The sequence below is a fragment of the Crocodylus porosus genome, unplaced genomic scaffold, assembly GCF_001723895.1.
Source record: "Crocodylus porosus isolate Cpor-Errol unplaced genomic scaffold, CroPor_comp1, whole genome shotgun sequence".
Taxonomy (NCBI): Eukaryota; Metazoa; Chordata; order Crocodylia; family Crocodylidae; genus Crocodylus; species Crocodylus porosus.
This window is the reverse complement of record NW_017728948.1, coordinates 70,352,404-70,378,708: the sequence shown is the minus strand read 5'-3', so window position 1 is coordinate 70,378,708 and position 26,305 is coordinate 70,352,404. Positions and strand designations below refer to the sequence as shown.

Here is a 26,305-nt window from a genome sequence, read left to right as displayed (position 1 = left end):
GTGTTCACCCTAAAGAAGTATAATATAATTAAGGTATGTCTAACTGTGAACAATTCAATTCTCCCTCTTTTGAATAGTTTTTGAATAGTGTACAGCAATCCTGTTTATAAAGTTTGGCCAGGAAAAGAAAAATACTGTATTTAGTTGAAAATGCATGGAGAATTGTGGACATATGTAACAAACTTACTATGGCCTCTTGGTTTATCTGGCAAAGAGTGATATATTTAAGTTTTGCTCACATGCTGAACTTAGTATGAATCCTTTCACTGATTTTTTTTTTTTTGGTGAGCTTCACATCAAAGTTCATGTGTAGTCCCTTGGTGAAACAAACATCATTATAGGAAAAGTTATATACAGGCAGGACAGATATGTTTAACAAACAGCCTACCAAATACTGGTTTTTAAGGAATGTAACCACCAAGAATTGACAGGAATTATTTGGAGTGGCCTATTCAAGGACATACACAGAACAACAGTAGGATACCAAGCAAAGGAAAATATGGCAGGTATTAGACTACACCAGTACACTAGTAATTTTTCTTCCTTTTTTCAGAGAATAGAGCCAACTTCCTCCATTGTTCTTCTTTCCTGAGTAAAGGAATGAAAAGCACATAATTAGGGGTTACAGTTGTTGCTATAGGGAAGTCTAGGAAGTGAGATGTTTAAAACAGAAATATTAAATTCTCCTTGGCTTGATATTAGACAGCAAGGCTTCTAGGACAAACACTCTGACATCTGTTAGCATAGTGAGGTAGTAAGCATTAAAATGCTAATTTAATTTAATCTAGGAAAAAGGGTTTTCCAGCACTGAAAATGTGACAATGAAGATATCTAATTTAGCTTGCAATGAATAAAAATAACAGTTTAAAGAAAAGTGAGCATTAGTGTCTTCAAACTGTTTTCTTTTACCTTAATTCATTTTTTTTCTTTTTAATTGGCATCTGTGCTGGTTCCTATTCTGATGCTAAAGTTATATCGCTGTGGTTCTGCTATGGTGCTATCACTATAGCACTACGCGTTTCATGTTTCCAATTCATGATAAGGGACTAGAGACTTAAGTTCTCAGAGACCAAAAAGAAGCAGGTTGACAGCTTTAGCAATGGCTAATGATGCTTCCTTTTGCTCTAATATGCACGTACGTAGAAGTGTGTATCTGAAAGTATGTTATCCTGGGTCAGGCCTACTATGTCAGTAGACCAAAACTCAGGACTACAGCAGAAGATGTCCCTAGCACTGAGAGATCTTGGCTACTTTGTATATCTTTTCAGCTGCTTTGGGATACATGGATTAGTAAAGGAAACTAGTGGGGAATTCTTTGTAGAATGAGACTTTTGTGGACATACAACTTGAATAGAATATGGACAGGTGATTTCTATGAACACTTTAAAATGAGAAACCTTCCCTGAAGTAAATTCGGAAGATGTTTGGTTAAAATGGCTTTAGGAGAGGAAATTCTAAAAGACATCTGCTGTTTAAAGTTTATTAAAGACCTGGCTACTGAAAATGACCTCCTGGCAAGCAGCTGGTTGGTAGGGTTCAACAAGTTCTCCCAGGTAGGATTCAGTATGCCATCACTGATTGTGTGGAATGCTTTAAAAGGCTGTTCATGGAAGATGAACAGTTTTCTTCTTGTTTGTGCACAATGCAGTTTTTTAAATAAGCTCTTACTTGTAGGGAGAATAGATGCAGGGCAGTATCTTCTCTGTAATAGCACTTTTTCATATCCTAGGAGAGGATTTAAACAGTTTGCCAAATAAATGATTATGCGATATAGTATAGTCGTGAGTGTGACAGTGTATAATGTAACATCGCCATATATTTGTTAATTGCCCAGGTATTTGACCAGTCACTATACAAATGTTGTGCTCAAATTTGGGTATAAATAATATGTTTACTTTTCTTATTTCTTAGGTTCTTATGTGCCCGAGGGTTTGATGATATCTTGTACCTGGGACTACATAACCACTACCCCAGCAAACAGAACTTATACCATGATGCTGTGTTGCTGTGTGTTTTTCATTCCTCTGTTTATAATATTCCATTGCTATTTATCTATGTTTATGGCCATAAGAAATACTGGCAGGTAGGCATGGCAAGTAGAATAGTTCAAGCTCTTCTCCTTCTGTGCTGAAGCATATATTTATATTCTTTGAGTGAAAATAAAACTGGACTTCTGATCAATAAATAACGCTGTTTACAATGAACATTATATTCTCTTTTAATGTATTAGAACAGGGCTCAGAAAAATATGGCATGTGGGCTGGATCTGGCCTGTGAAGCCAGAGGGCTTTGCCTGTGCCCACACCCATGATGGGGCTAAGCAATGAGGAGCTGTGCTGGGGCTAAGCAGCTGGAAGCTGTGCCCATGCTGATATCACTCCCCACCCTAGAAGCAGCCAGTATGGAGCAGCACTAGAACCACCAGGCAGCTTCCAGCTGTGCCCATACTGCAGCTGGAAGACTAGGATATATAGGGGGTAGGGAGAACCAGTGGCAGTGTGGGCTCAGATCCTAGCTGTCTGGCTCTGGCATGCACACAGCTAAAGCACCCTGCTGCCAGTGCACCGCTGAAGCATCCCAGCCCACATCACACTAAAGGCAGGTTGTTCCAGCCTGCAGCTTATACAGGTTGCTGGCTACTGTACTAGATAATCACAACCGGAAATCTCTACTTCTATGCTCCAGATAGCAATCGAGTCAAATTGGGGGAGCCAACGTGTGGCACAAGTGTGATGAGTGTCACAGACAGCCTTTGTATGTGGCACATAGCAGATCAGGGAGAAGACAGGCTGAACAGCATCCAATAGGCCAGAAAGCTGAAGAAAGAGCAGGAGATAAGGCAGGGAACACAAAGAAAGAAGCATAAAGCAAAGCAATTGCAGAGGGAGTGCAGAGAAGGAAGCAGAAAGCAGGGCAGCTGATCAGGCAAAGGAAGGGAATCAAAGTGGCATTCACGGAGAGTGTAGGAATAATTTATGGCAAACCTGCCAAAAAGGCTGGCCCCCACTTGGTCAAATAAACAGAAGCTGAAATTACATTTTTCTTATGTACAGCTGCCTCTCATTTTCTCCGGTGCTTAAAGGATGGCCTCAAAAACTTTGATGAAGCCAGCTCCAGGAGAGTATGATAATAAATCTAGCAAAGTGCAGGATATGCATTCTCTGAGTTTGGAACACTCTGCAGACTGTCAGAAGTCCTACCCCATGTATTCCATGAAGAATGGATGGAAATATTCATGTATTAAAAATATATATATTTGTGATGAACTCTACAGAGATTGTTTTAGTTTCAGCTGAACTTGGGGAGAAGTCATTAATAGTGGTATATAAAATATCCATACATGCATGCAATTAGCCACATTTCATGCAAAAATGACAGAAGGGGCATACATTGTGTACATGGGTTAGTCTCTGCTTGATTTGAACTAAACATTCTGTATTGAGATCAGCTGGGGAGATCTGTCCCTGTTGGTTTTCTTCTCAGTTTCTGTATGTTACTTGCTATGGAACTGATCCAAAGCCTGTTGAAGTTATTTTTCCATTGACCTCAATGTGATGAGGTTCTGTTGGCCCATTTCAACAAAACCTATGTCACCCTTTTAAGCACATGTTTAACCCATATTGACTTGAAGGGGATTTAGGTCCATTCTTATTAGCAGAAATTCTTAATTAGATGCATAAATGTGTCCTTAAAGTTAATCACATGTGTAAAAGCTTCTTCTTTTTTTACCTATTTAATAGTGATCTCTTTGGGCATATCTACATGTGCATATTAATCTCCACGTGGCTGGGAGGCAGCTGGGACAGCTCTCCCGGCCATGTGGTGATTGGGATAGGTCCTGAAGTTCTTGGGGCTGCATATCATGGAAGCATACCATGTCTGACTTCCTTTTCTAATCTCATGGAGTATTCTGGGGCCATTTTGTTATGCTCTCCCCTCTATAAGGTGGTAGCAAAGCAAAACTTTTCTATCTAAAATGCTAAATAACTGAAAACAAAAAGGCATGAGCTTCATTTACTTATTGCTATTGCAATATTTACTTATTGCTTTGCATCTTGTTCCCAACTTTTTTTCATTCTTTTTAACTTCTGTGTGTTCTTCTACTCACAGACATGTTCAGAAACTAGGGTCCTACAGTCGGAAGTCATACCTCTCACATTCCATGAAGAATGAATGGAAATTGGCAAAAATTGCTTTTGTGGTCATTATTGTGTTTGTTGTGTCCTGGTCTCCATATGCTTGTGTCACTTTGATTGGATGGGCAGGGTAAGTGGACACTGTCTTGTTGGTTTGTAAATGAAGATCAAGTATTATTAGGGTGGCAGTCTAAAAGAAGTGGGTGTCTGCATTTAAAAGGATTTTAAATTGACACAAGATTAGAGATAATGTAGCATTCCTCAAGCATTCCTCAGAATATCCCAGGGCACATTTACATGTGCAGTTAATACGCTTGAATTTTCTGCACGGAAAATTCAAGAGCATTAGACTGGGCCTCCTTATGCATCTGAACATGTGCCTGTCAGGAGCAAATTTTCTCCCAGTGGGAGCAGTTAAGTTTAGGGATGCTTCTGCCCTGATGTGCCCCCCTGCAGCAGCCAGAGGGATCTCCAGCTCCCCCAGGTGCCAGCCTCAGGCTGGCAGGGGTCCTTAGGGGCTGGTCCCAATATCCATGGGATGGGGGAGAGCTGTCCCAACTACTGAGCAGCTGCCTCACAGCCAGATGGAGATTAGGACCCATTCTGACCTCCATGTGGCTGGAACAGCTATCCTGGCTGCTAGACAACTGCCTCCCCACCTTGTAGAGATTGGGACTGGTCCCAATGTCCACATGGCTGGGAGGCAGTGTCCCGCTGAGCTGGGACAATTTTCCCCACCCCCTGTGGTTCCCTGCTGGCTAGGCTGACCAGGAGCAGTTTGCTTCTGGTCAACATCTATATATGCACTTCAGCACATTAGTTTAATGTGCCACTTTCTAGTACCTGTTTCTACAGGTACTAGAAAATGTCTCAATAGACTAATCTACTGAGCAGCAATTGTTGCACACATGTAGACACTGATGGTTTACTGCTCATTGGATTAGTCTAATGCACAATAAATCATCTTATGTAGATGTACCCCCTATGGATGAAATGGATTTCAATTTCAATACTTAGATTAACTTTGTGTGGTTTTTTGTAGTTGTTTCCCCCTCCTTTCTTTGCATACATTCTGATTTCTTGTAGCATAAACCTTGCCAATAAATCCAGTAGATGCTCTTTTTCTCACTTTTCTAATATATGACCTCTCCCAAATACCCATCTTTGAGACAGTTACTAATAGAGGGAGAAGAAAGTATATTTTTCTAGCCTCCTGAAAAGCATCTTCCCCATAAGGAACCCCTTCCTCTCTTTGTCCATGTTCAAGTCCACTGATATTAGTGAAAGGTCCATGATAGTGACGGTGACTAGATAATACCTTGCAGCTAAAATAACTTATGACAAAACAGTAAAAGTTATTCTCAATCTGTTTTTCCTTTTCGCTCTCCTCCTTTTTTTGGCACTGGAATTTCAGTCTCATAGGGCATGTCTACATGTGCAATTAATGCAACACAGAAAGCTCCAGTGTGTTTTATGCCAGAGTTTATTGTTCCCAGGTGCTACCTTTACACATGTGCCTGGGACCACAGTACATTGAGCTGGTTCAGAGCAGCCCAGGGGGTGGTCAGCCTGCCAGCCCAGGGCTACTGTAACCCAGATCAATATGCTGTGGAGGGGCTGGCTGGGGTACAAGTGTACTCCAGTGTGGCAGCTAGCTTGCAGGCAGTCCCCACACTGAAGCACCCTTGTGCCCCAGCCAGCCCCATTATTATCTACACATGCATTGCTACATGCTAAAGAATGCTGCTGTAATATAGTACTTGTGTTTACAAGTACTAACCTACAGTGGAGTTAATTAGTTTATTGCAGCCTAATAGGGCTGCACATGTAGATGCTGAGACTTTACTGCAGAGCTAATTAGGCAGCTCTGCAGTAACCATCTCATGTTGATGCACCCGTTGACATCCTTAATTATGCAGAATAGAAAGCAACAGTATTGTGTGGCCACATGAGAGATTTTCATTTTGAATGCCTTCTGATTATTACCATTCGCTTGTTCTTGATGTTTACAGACTCCACTTCTGCTTCCAGCTAGCACAGAAATAGAAAAAAAATACACACTGCAGGGTGCTCATCCAGTTCCCCAAATTAATTAATGTAACCAAAATATGCCAAGTACCACTAGTTTTTATTCACAGCAAGGAATGCAATTTAGGGAACAAACTTTTCAAATGTAGTTGTTGTCAAAGGATCATAGCACTGATTTATTTAGGAAAGCGTTATAGTTTTCTAGTAATTTAGATAATATAAATCCATTATGTAACTTTGTGTTACTTTTTTATTTTAGCCAGGGTGACATCCTAACACCATATTCTAAATCTGTGCCTGCTATTATTGCCAAAGCTTCTACAATCTACAACCCTATCATCTATGCAATAATTCACCCAAAATACAGGTACAGTAAAGCACGTACTTACGGTGGTAAATATACTTCCCTATGATCTCGGTGAGACAGGAGATGATTCCTGATAACATGCAGCTCTTTCTTCTCCTGCTAACAAAAGAAATGTAGGGGAGGTGGATGTAGTTGTGGGGAGGAGGGAAAGAGCGTGGGAGAATTATGAATGTCATACATTTTGGTCTTTGATGTGTAAATAGCTGAAACAGTACCATTTCAGCTATTAGAATCTAGGATACAGGTTTCCCTCACTTTACATGAGTTCTGTATGTGCGGATTCACTCTTATGCGATCTGTGTGGTGGAAACCTGCAGTCAACTGCTTTGTGCGGTGCACTGTGGGAGTGATGAGTACCAAAATATAGTCTCCTGTGTTGATCTGTGCTCCTTGCTCATTGCCTGCGACACATGTTTCTGTAGTTGCCATCCCCATGATGTGTTTGCATGTACTGTCTGCTGTTGGAGAGTACCGAAACTGTCTTGTAAAACTGGTAGAAATTGGTCTGGGGGTCAGTACAGTCAAGGTCTTGGAACTTATCCCTATTTGTTACAGTGTAAAGTGGGTTCCCTTTATGTGAATTTGAGTTATGTGCTGTTTTCCAGGAATGCAGGTACAGCATAAAGTGAGAAAAACCTGTATATGGATACATCCAAGTGCTTGGGCCTTCAGTGGTCTGTCTCAAAAGAACATAAAATGTACTTAATAACTGAGTAAGCTAATGTGGTATCCCTTTGACTGGTACCAAGCCAGGGCAGACTTGCACTGCGTTTTCCAGAAGCTGCTTAAGCCTCAAACTTTGCCTAACCTAGAGGCTTTGTGGACAGCTGCCATAAAATTGTTCCCAAATAGACCGCTGGCCTTAAGAATGTCATGTGTCACAGGACATGCTATATAGCTAATTATCATATCTGATTATATAACATGATATGGAAATTTCTCTTGGCCAGTGAAAAGCAAGCTGCCAAGCTGGGAAGGGCAAAAGAAAAAATTCTACTTTGTATTTTTTTTGTAATCATTTTTCTTCATTGTTCTTGTTGTTTTTTGGGTTTTTTTTAATTTTATTCCAGTCAGGAGAGAGAGAAATTCAGGAGATGTTGAAGCAATTCTATTTGTACAAATCCTAAAACATTTGGCTTTCAAGAATCGAGTGAAAATACCTCTTTTCATGCAACTGATGTCCTTGTACCCATTTTAAATAAAAAGGCGTTATTGTATAGAAAAAGAATGTCTTCTATATCAGTGTTTTTTCAGGATTTCTCTTGGCTCATTAGCAAGTATTTTAAAGACTATCTTTTATAAAGCGACGGTTTAACAAGTCTTTGGCCAAAGCAGATGGAAGAGGTACTTATAATATATGAATAATAATACCACTAGATGGCAGTGTTAATTGTCTAAGATTTCATTCTTGTCAGGGAAGGGGAGAAGCTTCTATAGGGTGTGTCTATATATGACATTTACTGTAGAGTTGCTTAATTAGCACCACAGGAAATGTTTTGGCGTCTAAACACGTGGCCCTATTAGGCGGCAGGAAACTAATACACTCCACAGCCTGTTAGTGCTTGTCAATACAAGTACTATCATGCTGTGAAGTTTGTTCATGCTCAGCGGCACATATGTGGACACTTTCGGGGCTGGGGCATGAGGGTACTTCAGTGCAGAGAGCTGCCAGCTGGCTAACTGTAGCACCCTCATGCCCCAGCCAGCCTCTCTGCAATACGTTGAGCCTGGCTGGCAGTCTGACCCTGGGACCCCCTGCCAGCTGAGGCTGCTCCAACCTGGCTCAACACTCTGTTGTCCCAGACCCACATGTAAACATGGTGCCCGGGAGAAATAAACTCTGGTGCAATAAACACCAGAATTTGTGTTGTATTAATATGCACATGTAGATGTGTCCATAGTGTCTCTTTTTGCAGCTTAAAGACTAACTCATTCAAAAATGTATAAGCCTACTCCATCAGATGTTGTCACCTATGAAAGCTTATGCCTCTGAACGAATTAGTCTCTAAGGCTGCCTATACACATGCTCCGGAGGTGGGAGGAGGCACATTTTAATTAGAGCAGTTCCCAGAGAGCTGCTCTAATTAAAATGCCTCACCAATATGTGTATTAAGCCCCCATGCATTTAAAAATGGCCATGGGACGCTTTATCAAAACCTCATTTGATGAGGTTTAGATAAAGTGCCCCCACAACCATTAAAAAAATGTCGTAAGCCTATGCTGGAGTGTTCTAATTATAACATGGAGGAGCATGGGCAACTGGTTTCTCCCAAGTCTGGCGGGGGAGGGAGGCACCAGATCGCTGATGGGGGATGGTCCCCCAGTGGCTAATTGCCAAGCGTGGAACCAAAACAGCATGGGTAGGCATAACAAGCACTCATCCCAAGGGTAGCCACTCAGCCCTTGCGTAGTCTGGCTTTCTTTGGGCACTCTCCCCTTCACTCACCCACCATGCCTAGAAGTTATTATCTATTTAGAAAAAAGAAAGGCTGCCCCAGGGCTTCCCAAGCTTGATCTTACTGTCATAACCACAGTTGTCCATGGTCATTGCCTTAAGGACTAATTATGTGGCTCTAACCACCCATTACACCATGCCCATGCCTTGCAGATGGTAGCAATCATATCCTTCTTGTGCCATGGCCTCAGTCCCTGTGACTGGACCTCCCTGCCCAGGCACTTCACCTACCTCAGCAACTCCCTGGAGTGATTTCCAGGCTTTCCTGTCTCTCCCAGTAACTTTGCCTTGCATGAACACAGCCTCTCCTGAACACAGCCTCCCTACCTTCACTCCCCACCTGGGCAATTTGCCTATGTGGGCTAGGCTACTCTTGGCCTCTACATCCCACCCTATCAGGCTCTTTCTGTCACCCCTCCTGGGCTTTAGGCCCTGGCGCCATTCTCTGGATTCCATTTCCCTAATCCCTGAGCTTCTTTACCCTGCTTCTGCACCTCTCCAGGCTGTAGGCCCCTGGCCCTGATCTCCAGGCTCCTTTGCCCCAATCACTGAGCTTCTTTTCCCTGTTCCTGGGCTCCAGTCCTGCTCCCAGTCCTCTGGCTCTCTCTGCCCTGTTCTTGGGCTCCAGTCTTGCTCCCAGGCCTCTTTCCCTACTCCTGGGCCAGTTGAGACTGCCTCCACCCCATAGTACCTTCTACAAGCCTCAAATGCCGCGTATCCCAGCTCAGCTGTTAACCAGGAGCCTGGCTGCAGTCGTGCTGCCCAGAACTCCTCTCCCTGTGGCTCTCAGGGCTAGACTCCATGACTAGCTCTGACCCTTATCTAAGTTAGAAGAAGATTCCTAGAGCCTTAAATAGGAACAAAGTTAGGACACTAATTAGATCTTCTGAAAATCCCACCCTATGTGAATCTTCTCCCTTCCTTTCCAATCTGCATTTCCAGGAGTAATGACACCGTAAGTGGTTGTGCAGCTATTGTGGATTGGGGAGTCCTCATGTTACTTAGGTGAATAAATTATGAAGCACAAATAGTAAGGTACAAAGCCTAATTAGTAGTTACTGGGCACGTCTGCATGAGATGTTGATGGAGATTGAGATGAGATAGAACTGATGAATTAGCTCCGTAGTAAATGTTTCGCATCTACACATGCAGTGTTATTAGGCAGGAGTAAACTAATTAACTCCTGGCAGGAAAGCACTTGTATTTACTTTATTCTTTAGTGTGCACACTTGTAGATGCTGGAGGGGCTGACTGGGGCATGACAGTGCTTCAATGTGAGGGCTGACTGTGGGCTAGCCCCACACTGGAGAACCCTCATGCCCCAGCCAGCCCCTCTACAGCATGATGTCCTGGGTCAGAGCAACTGCAGGCTGTCCCCCAGGTCCCTGCCAGCCACAGCTGCTCTAGCTCAGTTCAACATACTGCACTCCCAGGTACACACGTAAACAGTGCTGACCCAGCTCTGATCCAGTGAGAGGCTGCATAGCCGAACACTCTTTCAATATCCAAATCTTGAAGCAGCTCTGCTAAATACTTGTGAATCAAATATTGCTTGCTTTTTGGGATCAAGGTCTGTTCCACTCAGGTTGCTACTACATAAGACATTTTACTGGGCATTAAAATAATCTAATATGCAGTAAAGCATCAGTGTCTACATGTGCACAGCAATTATTGTGCAGTAGATTAGTTTAATGCACCATTTTCTAGTGACTGTAGAGCAGGGGGTGGACTAGATGGCCTGCTGAGGTCCCTTTCAACCCTAACTTTCTATGATTCTGTGGTGCCCGGGAAACAACGAACTCTGACATAAGCACCCAGTGAATAGTTTCCAAGTAGGCTATAGGTTCTATATATTTGCATAAATGATTTTTCTTATAGTTTTGAATAAAGAACAAATATATGAAAACAGTCTATTTGTGGATAACTTACAAATGGTGAATTGCAAATACTGCCAATATTTCAGCTGTGAACACTACAAAGATGAGACGTTATAGTTATTATTTCACCATAATAAAAAAATCTTTTCATCATTTCACTTACTTGAGTCAGACCAACTTCTTTTTTTTAGCCTTTTTGATTGTGATGAGTTTAGATAGTATGCATGAGTCAGGAATCATGAGCTAAAGGGTTCAGATGCAGTTCAAATTGGTTGGAAGTTTTGGAGTATTTTTAACAAATCTAAAAAATGAAACAACTTTTTACAGGACATTTTGCTGTAAACCGAAACCCAAAAAACTGCATCGAATAGCAAATGGTTTGTGGACTACAGGTACAGAATTTGCACAGCCAATGTCAGGAAGTTCTTTCCTATTAAAGGTATACATGTTCATTTAGCTCTGCTGGCAACCTGTAGATTGGGGTGAGCAAAACAGTGGATCTGGCTGGCAGCTGGACTCCATTTCCCAGTAGCCCCTGGCCACATGGCTGGGGCTGGAGACCCCAGCTTCTGCGCTGTGATAGTGCAAGGCTGCAGTTGTCATGGAGATTGGCCCCAGCCATGCTGACAGGACGTGTGGCAGGACAGGGGACTGCTCTGGAGCTGCTGGGATCATGACTCTGACCTGACCCTGGACCAAGCAACTCCCACTGCAAGGTCCCAGTGGCTCTGGAGCAGCCCCCTGACCTTGGTGCCACGCACCCTGCCAGCATGGCCGGTTTCCATGACAACCCCAGCCTTGTGCTATCACAACACAGCAGCTGGGGTGTCCATGAAGCCGGGCCCCAGCCATGTGGGCAAGGGCTGCTGGGAAATGGAGTCCACTGCTGGTCAGATCCAGCCTGCGAGCTGGACTTTGCCCGCCTCTGCTGTAGATCCTGTGTTCTTTGCTTTCTTAAGGCACAGACAGAAGAACAGCTCTCCGCTGTAACTCAGAATGCTTTACAGGAAGTGTTCTGAGTTGCAGTGATCCCCTGGACCAAACAGAAGTTCACTGGTGGGTCAAGGGACAAGGGGGGTTGGGGAATCTAGCTGCTGGCTGTGAGCCCGCAGCCGGTTTTCCCTAGCGACAGCATCTCCTCCAGCCAGCCCGAGTGCTGTTTTCAGAAATGGATGGGGGGAAAGGCAAAAGAGGGAGCTCATTTTAGAGGTTCCCAAGCCAGTGCTGAAGGGTAGGGCACATAATTTGGAGCCCCCACCTTGTGGGGGCACTCCAATCCACCTGCCCCACCCTCCACTGCTGGCTGAAAAAACCCCAGACCAGACTCCCTCTGTTCCCTTTCTGGCTTTTCTGAGAACAGCTCTGATGCTGGGAGGAAGGCAGACACAAGTTAATGAAGACTCTGTGTTTTGAAATGTATTCATCTGAACCCTCACACAATGAAGGTTTAGACTTTTGCGCAATTTGGCCCTTTTAAAGCATTTTGCAACTGTACAATTCTGTTTGGTCACTGCTGTAGAGCGCTTTCAGGGGCCCAATCGAGCAAAAATTGTCACTTCTGTCTGTGCCTTTAGGTGTTTAGTCCTTGTGCCTTTCAGTTTTAGACATCTGCTAGAAAGGCAAAAATTCTGAGTGAATGCTAACTTGCATAATATGAGTTGTTTGTAAGGAATATATCAAAGCAGCGAATAGCAACCTTTTCCTAGCTATGGACTGGAACAATTAGGCTCTGATCAAATGTAGGTTGGGTGGCTTTCATGTCCTGTCAGAGGCAATGGGCTTTCCCTACACCCATACCAGGGCCAGGTAGCTGAGAGCTGCAACCATGCTGCTATTGCTGCTTCTCCCAAAACCTTGCTCCTTGTCTGGGACATGGTTGCAGCTTCCTACCAGTGCGGAGTTTTGCCAGAACCAAGCAGCTGAAAGTTGTATCTATGCTACTGTCACTTCTGCACCACAGTGTGGAGATATGGGGGAGATGGATGTGGGAGGAAGAAGTGACAGCAATGTGCCCAGCTTCAGGACGGCTGCCCATACTGTATCTGGGAGCAGGCTAGGGGGTAGGAGGAATCCGCAGCAAAGGTGCAACTAGAAGTTGCTCAGCCCTGGAACAGCTCCTCACTGATTAACCTCAGTGCAGGTGCAGACACAGGTAAAGCCTTTGACCTCTGTGGGTGGATCCAGCCTGTGGGCCATATGTTGCTGAGTCCTGCATTAGAAGTCTTTGCATAAGTGTATATCCTGTGTATATCTTCCCAACTTTATTGGTACTGTTGCTATACATTTTTAACTAAAATTATAGAAATTCTGAGTTAACCTTGTATAAAGATGTACTTGCGAGGCCAGATCCCATCTTTTTGCTGAGTTAAACAGGAGAATACTAAGTGCTTGATCACAGTAACATAAAATCATTTAACCCATTACCATAAGGAATGGCAATCTGTGTCAAGAATCAAAACCAAAGTGATAACTTCTAAAGACTGTCATAGTTCAACAGTTGTTAAACAATTAATATGAAGGCAAAAACTGATAACCTCCTCACCTTTGGGCACCTGGATTAAATATCTTATTATAAATTCTGCACTTAGCTGGGGGTAGAGAAAGGCAAGTCTTCATGACCAATCCCTTTCATTAATATATACCCAATCCACGTGTAGATACAGTCTTTAATGGTTATATATCAGTAATTATGTACCTGGGGAGAATGAGGAATTGAGAACCTGGGAAATCAGCATCCAGCAAGAATTTAGAGGTCCCTGCATCTGGTTTACACTAAACTCTTGCAGCTATTTTCCCCAGCTAGTCAACCATGTCTCCATAGTGCCAAACTTATAGGCAGTCAAAAAAGCCCAAGGTTGAATCAATTCAATCTTTGTAGGTTAATCTAAGATGCTTACTGAACAGTTGACTAATTAGATATGCAGTAAATGCCACATGTTTCATGTGCACTCCTATTAGGCCGGAATAAAGTAATTTATTCCACAGAAGGATAGTACTTGTAAATACAAAGACTTTTAGTCTGCAGCAGCATACATATACATGCTGTCTGGGACACAAGGATACTTCAGTGTCAGGGCTTCCTGCCGGCTAACCCCATGCTGAAGCACCCTCATGCCCCAGCCACCCCTCCGCAGCATGTTGAGCCAGAGGGAAAAACCCCAAGCTGGCAGGCTGACCACCTGTGCCCCCTGCCAGCCAAAACTGCTCTGATCCAGCTCAACATGCTGTGATCCCAGGCATATGTGTAAACAGCATGTTAATATGTGTTTGCAGCATGTTAATATTTACATGTAGACATGCCCAGGGGGTGGCACATCTACACAAGACGTTTACTGCAAAGGGTAAACTTCAGTACAAGGAGAAACATACCCCAGCCAGCTTGGAGCAGCCCCAGTTAGCAGGCTGATCCCCAAGGCCCCCAGTCAGCTGGGCTGGCAGCTGAGGCTGCTTTGACCCATCTCAATTGCCTGTGGTCCCAGGTGCACATGAGGATGCAGCACGTGGGAGCAATAAACTCTGGCACAATAAACACCAGATTTTATTGTTTTGCATTAATTGCATGTGTAGATGCATCCAGGATCAAGTTTTTGAGGACAATACACACTTTTTCCTAATGTAACATTTTATTTCACTGTGTAGTGGAACATTTGCTAAAATTTTATTTTTTTCATATTTTCCTGTTTGTAAGATTCTTCATTGAGAGAAGCCTGTTGCTTCCATTTTATGTACAAATTATAAACATAACACAAATGAGTTTAGAAGTTTAAATTCATATTCAAGCTTTTTAATTGTTGTTGCAGGTCATCCAGTTCTACCATGCTGCCTCTTGTGGTTAATATATGTCTTGGCTTCCTTTTGAATCATGTAATTTGCAATTGTTTCACATATTTTAGATGTAATTTACTCTGACTTGCTTGTAGGATGTGTATTTTGGTTCCAGTATTTGCTGCTGTTTTTCCAATTCGTAGAATTAATCAGGAATGATATGGGATTGTAGATTTATTACACCAAGCACCAAGACAGTGGGCCAGATTCTCTGTCCTTGAACGAACTGTTTCAAATCTGTTACATAGACCAAAAAATCCAGACTGTGCTTATAGCTAACCAAATAAGAATTATGTAAAGCTAAGATACTTAAGCCCTGTGCCAACTACTTCTACCATTGTGGAAATATGCTGGGAGGAGCAGAGTATGAAGGTGGTCTACAAATGCTCAGCTGGTGTATGGTCATGTGAAGATATAGACTAGAAGAACCCTGTTGGTTGCTCTAATTTATACTGGCAAGGCTGATGCAGATTGACCCAAAGAATAAAGAAGTTATAACTGTTACAGTCCTATTTCTAGGGCAGATCTCTGAGCAGGAGATAATTTAGCCAAGTATGCAACTGTGATTTTATGTTGATCTCCTATTTTTAGTCAAGCGACTCCTTGTTTTAAATTGTTATATTCCAGAAAAATACATTGTGTTCTCAACTCTCACTTCATCCAGGCTTCCCAGCATAGTCTTGCCATTTAAAAATCTCAGGGCAGCTGATGTCTATGTATTTGGCCTATTGAGTAGTCAGCAGTTGCTACTGCAAACTGCTTCTATGTAATCTTCAACATTTTATGAAGTCAGAACTGTACTGAAATTTGCAACAAGAGAGAGGGGTTTTGTCAGACCATTTTCCAAAAATTGCTGTTGGCATTTATAGTGTTGGGCAGATTAACATTTTTACTTCTCTGTTCTCTTTCAGGAATACTATTCGCAGTGCTGTTCCATGCTTACGATTTCTAATAAGGATATCAAAGAGTGATCTTTTGTCAGGTTCCATAAATGAATCCTCATTCAGGACCTCTCTTTCCAGTCATCAATCCTTTTCTTCCAAGAAGAAGGCTAGTTGTCTTTCATCAATATCTGCTGGAGAATTAGTAAGTCTTTTCTTGGTTTTGTGAAGGAAGGCAGGTGTAAAACCTGTCAAGTTCCCAGTTACCCAATACTGTAAAAACATACATAGAGGTAGATCAGGATAGGAGTTTTCCAACAAAATAGTTGCCTGTCAAAATATCAGTTTATCCAAGCTAAAATGTTTGGGGGAAGATATGTACCAAATTGAACAAGGATGAAATTTCTGAAAGCTTGTGAATGTTTGTGGGAGAAAGAAAAACCTTCATCCACTTCTGCATAAACTAATCATTACAGCGTTTATTTGGGATACAGGAGGCTTAGGTTCATATCCCTAGCATGAATTAGATATAATGGAGTCTTATAGTTTCATAGTTAGTAGGGTCAGAAGGAACCTGAGCAGATGATCAAGTCCAACCCCCTGCCATAGGGTCAAACGACCCCAGCAAGGTCATTGTCTAGCCTTGTCTTAAAGACCCCCAGGGTAGGAGCCAGCACCACTTCGCTTGGAAGTTGATTCCAGATCCTAGCCGCCCTGACAGTGAAGTAGTGTCTCCTGATGTCTAGTCTTGAACCTTATTCTTTCACAGTCCAGCCCTAACCACTAGGCTATTAGTTATTTTGGGTTGCATGAGTGTATCATCTACTTCTCTCTCCTCCACTTCCCCTATTTTTAAATAAAAAAGGTAAAAGATCTTGGGTTTGTCCCAAAGTGGAAAATGAAATTTTTTGAAATCAGTTGTTTAGGATGGGCAAATCATTTCCTGCCCAACTCTAATCCAACTATTTGTGAAGCCTTTGGAAAAACAAAAAGATTATGTAGAACAGGTTAGTCAGATGCTTGGCTGGGATAGTTTAGTCAGGGTTGATCCTGCCTTGAGCAAGGGGTTGAACCATCCCTATGAATGACTCATTTTTATATTGATTGTGAATGCTATGGCCATGAAAGAATGAGCAAATAATGTTGCAATGTAAATTAAATATAGAAATTTCAAGCTGTGTGATTTAATTTCCATTCACTGCTACTGGGTTCTGATAATAGGGGTGACACATGAGGGCTTTATTCATGAGTGGATGATACTGTATCTGTAATTGCATTGAAATCGTTATAATAGATTAAAATTATTTGCTTAAACCTAAACTTCTATATAGAGCATATCAACATTCAGACACCAGAGAGAGGTGCATTTTCCATGTGATTGTTTAAGACCTTTATACACCCAAGCACTTGAACATATGCATCTGTAGCAGGACATTAAGGTGCCTGCTACTCTCAGAGCAGAGGCACAGGTGCGGGCAACTGCCAGAAGTCAGCTGACTGGAAGGGGCAGGGCCTGGCACATATAAACCCCAGGGGTGAGGCCAGGAGGGCAGTTCCCCACTAGTAGCCAAGGGAGAAGGAGCTCTGCCGAAGCAAGCAGAGGGGAGAAGCCTGACTGCATGAGCAGCTCCTGTTTGCTGTTATGGGGTGGAGAATTCCCTGGTAGGGATTGAATGATGTTTAGAGATTTTATGTTATAGCCAAGGGGCTTGTGTTTTCTGTTTACTGTTTACACTGGTGCTTTGGATGAGGCTATTAGAGGTTGGAGGAGGCCTCATAGGGGATCCCCAGTGGTGTGGGGACCCCGGTGCCAGAGAGGGCGCAGCATTATGTGGGGTGCACTGACCCCAGCCCCAGAGCGAGGAGGGCAATGAGAAGCCCCAGAGCGAGGCGGCAGCGGAGCACCAGGAAGGCACAGAACGAGACAGAGTGAGAAAGGGCTGTAGAAAGCCCAGGGAAGAAAAGGGGAGGGCCAAATTACAAGGCCCAGATCAAGCCACATCAGTATCATCTGCAAGGCTTGGGCTGTGGTGTAGGGAAGGAAGAAGGAGCCGCAGATAGCACCCCCTGGCACCAGGGCAAATAAATGGGCAGCCTCCTGCTTATTAACATTCATTAATTAATCAAGATCAAGGCGTGGCAGGAAAGAAGGCAGGCGGTTGGCCCATAACAGGAGGGTGGAGTCACTGATAGATGGACTCCAGTAGTGGCATTCCTGTCACAGCATCTAACTCCATTGACTTAACTGGGGCTCCTCACATGATTACGCCTTGATCATGTGAGGCTTATAGGTAGTGTTTAAAGGGAGGTAACAGTGGAAATGGATTGTAAAGGAATAAAACATTAGGAAGAGATATAAAAAGGAGAGGATCCTAATTTGCTCACTTATCTCTAATCTTTTCTTCTCTCCTATATTTCTTTTTGTGGGGCTTTCTGCATTCACTTTTGATTCCTTTTCTTCCCAGGTAGAGGTAGATAACCATGTTAGTCTGAAGTCAGGCAGAAGGCAAGGTAGAGGTGTACATTATAAATTAACTGAATTGGAGATGCATAAGCTTTCATGAACCACAGTTTCTTCCTAGTTTCCTTCCCAGCAGGTCTCTTGTGGACCAGTGGATGCTAAATCAGATTCTCTGCTCTTCTCCAAAAGCACATTTCCTGAGCTGAGACGTGTCTTTTTGTTCTGTTAGTCGCCATTACTTTTCTCCTCCTTCATTTAGAATTGTGGTTGTGTTTGTCTTTGTTTTGTAAGCCATCCTCCTTTTAAAGCATGTTTTGTTTAAAGGTTTCTACCTTTTTGATATAATCTTTGTTTACAGTTCTCAAAACAAAACAGCTGCTGCTACAGCGGTGGCGGCTGCTGCTGGTGTGGTAATTTAATGCTTTGTTGAGCTGACACTGCCAGAGGCAGTCTTTTTGAGGACTAAGAGGAAGCATAGTTTCTAAAATGTCAGTTAAGTGCAGCTGTGTAGCTTCTGGCTAAATCAGCAGCAGATGAAATAAATGCTAAGTTCAGAGGCTCGTACATGTTGCATGACCGCAATGCTTGGTGAAGTTTTGGAACTACAAAGTTATAACTAAGAATTTTGGTGCCACGAGTGGGGTAGATGTTGAGCACTGAAGAATCTGACATCCCCATGCACCGGCTGCTGCAGCAGCAATGAGCAGCTGATGCTATGACAGGCTCCCCAGGGGTTGCCATCCTGGTGCCCCCTCTAAATCAGTGCCCAGGCCTGCTTGTTCATCCCTGGTTATGCTACTGTGGAACTTCATAGCTAAGGGCCTTGCTAAGTAGTAATTGTAGGCAGCTTCTGGAGCTCTTAACCATTAAATCAAAGATTGGGATTTGGGACTAGTGTATAAAGGATTGACATGACCATTCATTTGATGAATGACAGAAAAAGGCTTTATTTACTACAAGTATTCACTCTTAAATGAGCCGAAAGCAAAGCAAAGTCCAGTATATTAAGCTGCAGAAGTGATTAGTATCTCACCAGTACAGGCAAAGAGGTGGTCTCAGTCTTGTCGGCATCTCAGCGGATGGATCCATTCACTAGAAGATCAGCTGGGCACAGTAGCAGTTCTTGTCAGAATGATTTTTCATTCTTGAAGCACGCTGTTAGCTGTTTCATTCCTATTTTATTGCCTTTAGCTCAGCATCTGCAAAGCATTCTTATAGTTGTGTAAATCAAGACAGAATCCCAAGCAATAATTAACAGGAAAATCAAACTGTTCATTACTAGTTATCAGAAGCTGCATGCTTAACTTTGCATTAGTATAGTTAACTTAACACAAGATGCTTAACTTTGCATTAGCATAGTTTACCGTGAAGTAAACATGTGTGTCTACATGTGTACATGCTTACTTCACAGTAAACCTCCCAAATGTACTCGGGATTATTAATGGTGTCGTAGCGCTTGTATAGACGGGCTCTGCCACAGAAGCCTGGGCAGGGACTATGTCCCCCTCCTTCAGAAGCAAGGAGCTCCAAGCCCCCTGCTCTGAGACTGGGAGTGGGGGCTGGGAGATCCTTATCTTCCAGTCCCTGCTCCGCCATTGCTATCAGGGAGTAGGGGCCAAGGAAACCCTTATCTCCCAGCCTGAGCTTCATGGTTGCCTGAATTCTGCGGCTATGAGGGTTGGGCTCGGAAATCCTTATCTCCCAGCCTGAGCTCTGTGGTTACGGGGCTCAGGCTGGGAGACCCTCATCTCCCAGTGCTGGCTCTGCAATCACAGAGCAGGGCTTGGAGCTCCCCCCTGGGGACAGTTCCCCACCCGGCCTGGAGCTGGCTGGGACCTGCCCCTGACTGAGACACTTCCCAGCCAGCCCCAGACTGTGTAGGGAAGCACTTGCAGCCTGGAGGTGGCTAGAGACTGTTTTGTTTTGGGAAGTCCCCAGCCAGCTCCTGGCTGCACATGCAGACTTCCCTGCACAGCCCAGGGCTGGCTGGGGACTGTCCTGATCAGAGCCAGTGTAAGCAGTAGTGGGGAGGTGCTTTTTTCTCAGGTTCTCGTTTTTAAAGGTGTTAAGTAAATTGCCCCAGGCATCAGGAGAGAGAGGTCAGAAAGGGAGTGGTTGTTCTGTGAGAAGTGTGCTCCTAGTGTTGTATGTATCTGTCCTTTATATTCTTAATATGAGAATTCATTCTGGGGCACAGTTGCTCTTTAGCTTGAGCTACATCGTTGCCATGAAAGCATACCGTGTATTGAATCAGATATATCACTATTTGGTAAAGGCAGGTGTAGGAACCATGGTTTCATTCATGATGGTTTCAGTATGGTGTTAGCAGTGGCAGTAGAGATGTATTGACGGGTTCAGCATTTCTTGCTAAGTCATGGCTGTGTTCCACTTGATGTCTGTTGGGCAGGGGAGAATTTGCTTCTGGTGATGAATTGGGCAAGATTAGAGGTTTGTTTGAAAGTCAGGAGCAGAGGGGCTGAGCTTTTTTGATAATTGCTCAATTTGTGGTCTTAGAAAAAGCACCTGTTTGTATTCCAAACTCTCTCTCTCCATCTCTCTCTCTCTCTCTCTCTCTCTTTGCTCTCACTTATAAGCTGATATAAGCGAAAGCAAAATCAGACCCTGCATTGGTGCTACAATGAACACATAAGTGCCTCACTTTTCTTTCATTGATTATTTATACCCCTTACTAATTATTTCTAGGAAAATAAGGCTTTATTTGCTTATGGTTCCGACTCTAGAGATACAAAATATAAGGAATATATAAGGAACACAGTTATTTTAGGATTTGATTGCACACTGTATGGCAGTGAAACAGGGTTGCCCTGAAGGAATCAAATCCCTCTTTAATGCACAGCCTGAAGCACTGGGCTTGCTGCTGAAAATATTCACATATGGTCTTGATCGAGAAAATTCTTCTCCACCTGAACATTAAGCCATGAGTGCTACTCCATGGTTCTATGGCAGCCTTGTGACTGCCTCCTTATATGAGGGGACTGCCTCTTACTAACCTGTAGGTAGGAAAAAGTAAAAATAAAATGACTGGAAAGAATGTGGCCTCCTGAGTCATTTTCAACTTGTTTTTAGGCTTGGAGAGATGTGGAGCTTGAACCAGTGGAGCTAGTTCATAACAAACTGCCAGCTCATAGAAGTAACTCTGTTTCTACAAGTGTGAGAAAAGAAGAGAAGAGGGACCTGCTGCTGAAGGCCTGTAGCTGCAATGCTGTAACTGAAGAAAAGGTAAAGGAAGGATTTAATCTCTTTTCCTGTTTTTAATTCTCAGGTTTTCTGTAGCTGATCTTCCCATTAAAATTCAATACCATATTGAATTTTAAATTCAATATCCAGGCATATCCATTAAAATTCAATACCCAACTCATACATCAAGGGCACTTAGCCACTATTTTTTTTGCGATAGTTTTCCTGCACCCCCTACCATTACAAAACCACATTTTTATTTTTTTTTTTTTTACTCTTTAAGACTGATTTATTTATTTATTTATTTATTTTACTCTCAACACCTCACATTCTGTTTTTCTTATTCTGGCTGGAAAAAAAACCAGGCAAATAGATAATAACTATACAGTGGATCAAACGCAGATATAGTTTAATCAGTGAAGGTAAATGTGACAGGCTGACCTCCTTGTCACATCATGCATACCTATCCTCACTCTAGTTCTTGTCACCCCATTTCCCAATCCAAGTACCTTGCCCCTGTATTGTGTCAGTCTCCATTTGCTACAAAAGTGGGGTTTTGAGAGAAACAGTGGAAACTAGCAGTGAACCAATAGAGAATTTGGGGGCCAATACTGATGGGCAATTTTTGACGAGCCATATCAGCTGATAGCGAACTGATTCTGATATGCAGCCAGGCAGCATGAAGAGTGACGTCCAGCTTGTAAGTCTGTTGTGAGGGAGAGGAGAGGGGGGGAGGAAGGGGCATGGGGAGGGCAGATCGAGGCTCTTGTGGTGAGGGAAGGAGTGGGGCTGGGGCAGAGGCAGGGCCAGGTGCCACACAGGGATGGGGCAGAGTGGGGTATGGGGCTATGAGCAGCTCATTTGGGGGCACAGGAAGGGGCAGCTCCTGCCACTGCATGTACCCCAGGAGGGCATGGGTGGGCATGTATCCCCAGATCTGCATGCAGGGCAAGGTAGGCTGCTGTTGTGGGCTGGAGCTGGGGTGGTGCAGGCTCTTCCTGGTGGGGCTGGGGCTGTACTTGGGGTAGGCAGAAGTGGTGCTAGGAAGAGGCTATAGGGGAGGGGGTCTGCAGCTACCCCAAAATTCACCATACCCCACTGTCACGGAGGCACTGGGGTGCTCCGTGCCTGAGAAGGAGATAAGGTGAGCTGTCAGTCACCAGGGCAGCTCAGGTGTGGATTGACAGAGCTGCCAATCAACAGGGCAGTGCAGCTGTGGGTTGCTAGGACAACCAGCCAGTCAGGTGACCGGAAGGGGGCAGGGCCGGGCCCTTTATAACAGCTCAGGCCTGGGCCCAGTGGCAGTTCCTCTCTAGCAGCTGCAGGAGCAGGAGCTCTGCGGCAGAGAGCTGAGCAGCAGAGTTTATGCTAGCAGTTTGACCGCTGCAATGATGCGAGGGGAGGGGGGGAACCCCTGAGAGAGGTATGTGAATGAGCCAGCATAGTTGTGGAGTTCTGAGTATTACACTGGAGGACTGGGTGAGGCTGTAGGGGAGTGAGGAGGCCTCATGGGAGCTCCCCAGCAGCTTGGGGGTTCCCGGTGCCCAGTAGAGGCACTACAGTTTGCGCCGGAGAGGCACGGTGTTTGTGCCAGAGAGAGGCGTGGTGTTTGCCCAGTGGGGCAAAGGACCCAGAGAAGGGTCAAAGGGGCCAGGCACGGCTGTGGCCACCTGAGCCCCAAGCGCGAAGAGCGTGGTATAGGCCCAGTAGGAGGGTAACCGCCGCAGGGAGCGCGGCGTGGGCCCTAGAAAGGGCAAGGCCCCAGAGGGGGGCAGAGAGTGCGTGCAGAGAGCGCGGCGCGGGCCCAGAGGCAGGGCAACAGCCGTGGAGAGCGCAGCGCGGGCCCAGAGGCAGGGCAACAGCCGTGGAGAGCACGGCGCGGGCCCTAGAGAGGGCAAGGCCCCAGAGGGGGGCAAAGGGCACGTGCGGAGAGCGCGGCGCAGGCCCAGAGGCAGGGCAACGGCTGCGGAGAGCACGGCATGGGCCCTAGAGAGGGCAAGGCTCCAGAGGGGGCAGAGAGCACGTGCGAGGAGCACATGCGTGGGCCCAGAAGGGGGGCAACGGCCGCGGATAGGGCAGCAGAGACCCGAGAGGCGCCGGAGGCGTGGTAGAGGCCCTGAGAAGGGCGCAAAAGCCCAGAGGTGGGTGATTCAGGCCCCAGAGCGGGGCAGTGGGCGGAGAGCCAGGCCCAAGGGGTGCCGGCGACAGGGTGGTGGCGGAGAGCCAGGCCCAGGGGCGTCAGGTAAGTGATGAGCCTGGGGTGCTAGAGAGAGCACCAGAGGGCAAGGGACTGCGCAACGTCCCACGTATACCCCTTAAGGAGGGGTGCACAGAAGCACCCCATATGGAGTAGGGGCAGGACCATTACGTATTGTTCATTAGGGAGATAAAGGCAGTCTCCCATTTAAAACTCATTTAAGATCAAAGTCGTGGCGGGTGAGAATCTGAGGATGCTGAGTACAGCCTTGAGTGATGGTAGGGGGTGCTAGGCAGTTCACAGCTGCTCCTAGGCCCCACTCCCTCACACCCACTCCCAGCATTGCCACCACCCACCCCAAGCTCAGCCCAGTCCAGCTGCCCACCAGGAAGAGCCTGGAGCCACCCCATCCCCAGTCCACAGCAGCAGCCATCCTTCATCCTGTGCACAGATCTGGGGGCACATGCTCCCATGCCTCCCCGGGAGTGCGCGTAGTGGCGAGAGCCACCCCCCTGGACATAGCACTTACAACTCCATCCCCTGCTCTGCCCCGGCTGTGCAGCGCCTGCCCCTGCCCTATCCCCACTCCCTCCCTTATCGCAGGGGCCTCGATCTGCATCCCCCAGCCTCTTACCTCCACATGCCCCTTCCCTCACAACAGACTTACCAGCTGGATCCGGCTGCTCTCCGTACTGCCAGGCTGCACTCCTGGCTGCCTGCGTGCTGTGCTACAGCTGCGCGTGTGTGTGGCATTTATCGGCCTCATTATTGGCCACATCAGCCAAAAAATCCAATTGCTGATGCAGTCAATTTTCCTTATATTGGTGCCAATCCGATATGGGACCAATGTATTGGTATACCTCTATTGGAAACTTATCTTTTTGCCTCCTCATGTGAGTGCACATATAAAAATGTTTTATCTTTATTGTGGAAGAATACAAGAAAGGAAACTCCCATGTTTCCCCGAGAGTGGGAAAGTCTGTCAGTTGCCATGTTTGTCTCATTGAAACTAGAAATGGTGAGTACAGAGTGCATCTTTTGTAGATGCAACAAAATACAGACCAAACTGCTGCAATATGGTGTCATAGTCTTAGAAGTGTCACTTTTCCAGAGGGAACTTCCGAATATGACATTAGATCACCTCCTCAATGCTCCAGTGTCACTGGAAGGGACCTCATACGGTCATCTGGTACAGCTCCCACTCAATGCAGGATTTTCCCTGACTAAACCATCCCAGCTAAGTGTCTGCCTAACCTGCTCTTGAAAATATCCAGGGATGGAGGTTCCACAAACTCTCTAAGTAGCCTGTCCAAATGCTTGAATATCCTCAAAACATTCTGTCTAATCCTCAGCCTAAATTTCCTCTGTTGCAGTTTGAGGCTATTGCTCCTAGTCCTGTCCCTTATAGCCACTGTGAAAAGACTATCTTCACCTTCTTTGTAATTGCCTCTTTTTCAAGACTTTTATTAAATCCTTTTTTAAGAGGTTTCAGAAATGTTGCTGCTATCGGGGCGACATGTAGGGGATGCATGCGGGTGCATGTGCACCCCCTGAGCGTGGCAGTGCACCCCCTGCAAAAAGACACTGCCGACACTGTCAGTGCCTGCAGGTGGACGCTGCTCGCCACCCCGCTGCTGGTACTGCTGGTGGCATCTGTGGGCAGTCCACCATCACCCCTGGCTATCGCCAACACTGCTGGCGGCGCTTACAGATGGTCACCGACCCCTGGTTGGTGCTCGCCACCCCCACCCCCCCCACTCCCCTCCGCTGCCAACAGTGCTGGCAGCGTCTACAGGAGCTCCCCACTGCCAGGCTCCCACCTCTGCTGCTGAACTCCTGCTGCTGCTGGCGCAGCCATGCCTCCCTGAAGTCGCTGGGGGCATGCGCTGTTCCTGGCTGCTATGAATGTCTTGGAAATGCATGCCAGTGTTTCCACATTAGGTGGACGAAGGTGCAATACTCAAAATACCCAACCTTACAATAGACAAACACTCCCAGGTTTGGAGGTACTTGGGTTGCCATGGAATTACCCGTGACATGAACTTTTTGAAGCAATATCATTGAAGACAGCTTAGTTTCAATCAGAAGTTGCTCTGGAAATCTCCCAGTGAAGTGATCTCCCTAATCTTGAATGCATTCCTCTTGTTCTTCCTTTAAAACTCTCCTTAGAAATCACTTTTGCCAGAAGTACTGTAGAACTGTATTCCTCTTACTAATAAATGGTTCACAAAGGAGGTGGTAAACAACATTAACCCCTCCCCCCAAAACACCAAAACTTAACAATGATCATGATAATAACAAGCTACACACCATAACAAGCCTGTACTTTTGTATCCCATTCTCTATACTTCTATATATTATTTATCCTATCAGACCAACCTGGTGGCCTTCTGTGACCAGGTCACAAAATCCTTAGGCTCATGTAGCAGTGAATGTAGTCTTTCTGGACTTTAGGAAGGCCTTTGACACGGTCTCTCACCCAATTCTCATTAAAAAAACTAGGGAACTGTGGCATCGACACCTACACAGTCAATTGGGTCGCCAGCTGGCTGGAGGGCTGCACCCAGAGACTGGTGGTGGACGGGTCCTATTCGACCTGGAGGGATATGGGCAGTGGGGTTCTGCAGGGCTTCGTCCTCGGGCCCGCACTGTTCAACATCTTCATCAGTGACTTTGACGATGGGGTAAAAAGCACCCTGTTCAAATTTGCTGATGACACTAAGAAGTGGGGGGGAAGTGGGCACACTAGAAGGGAGGAATAGCCTGCAATTCGGCCTAGGTGGGTTACAGGGCTGGGCAGATGAGAACAGGATGGGCTTCAGCACTGACAAGTACAAGGTACTTCACCTGGGGAGGAAGAACCAGCAGCATATCTACAGG

General features: G+C 45.2%; 1 protein-coding gene across 1 annotated transcript in view; it reads left to right on the top strand.

The window, feature by feature from the left end:
* Positions 1 to 26,305, top strand: part of LOC109322400 (melanopsin-like) — a 57,465-nt gene that overhangs the window by 16,565 nt on the left and 14,595 nt on the right. Inside the window, exons 4-8 of the mRNA XM_019553478.1 lie at positions 1,912 to 2,083; positions 4,111 to 4,266; positions 6,424 to 6,531; positions 15,600 to 15,774; positions 21,118 to 21,270. Coding sequence (XP_019409023.1) covers positions 1,912 to 2,083; positions 4,111 to 4,266; positions 6,424 to 6,531; positions 15,600 to 15,774; positions 21,118 to 21,270 — 764 coding nt within the window. The remainder of the gene's footprint in view (positions 1 to 1,911; positions 2,084 to 4,110; positions 4,267 to 6,423; positions 6,532 to 15,599; positions 15,775 to 21,117; positions 21,271 to 26,305) is intronic.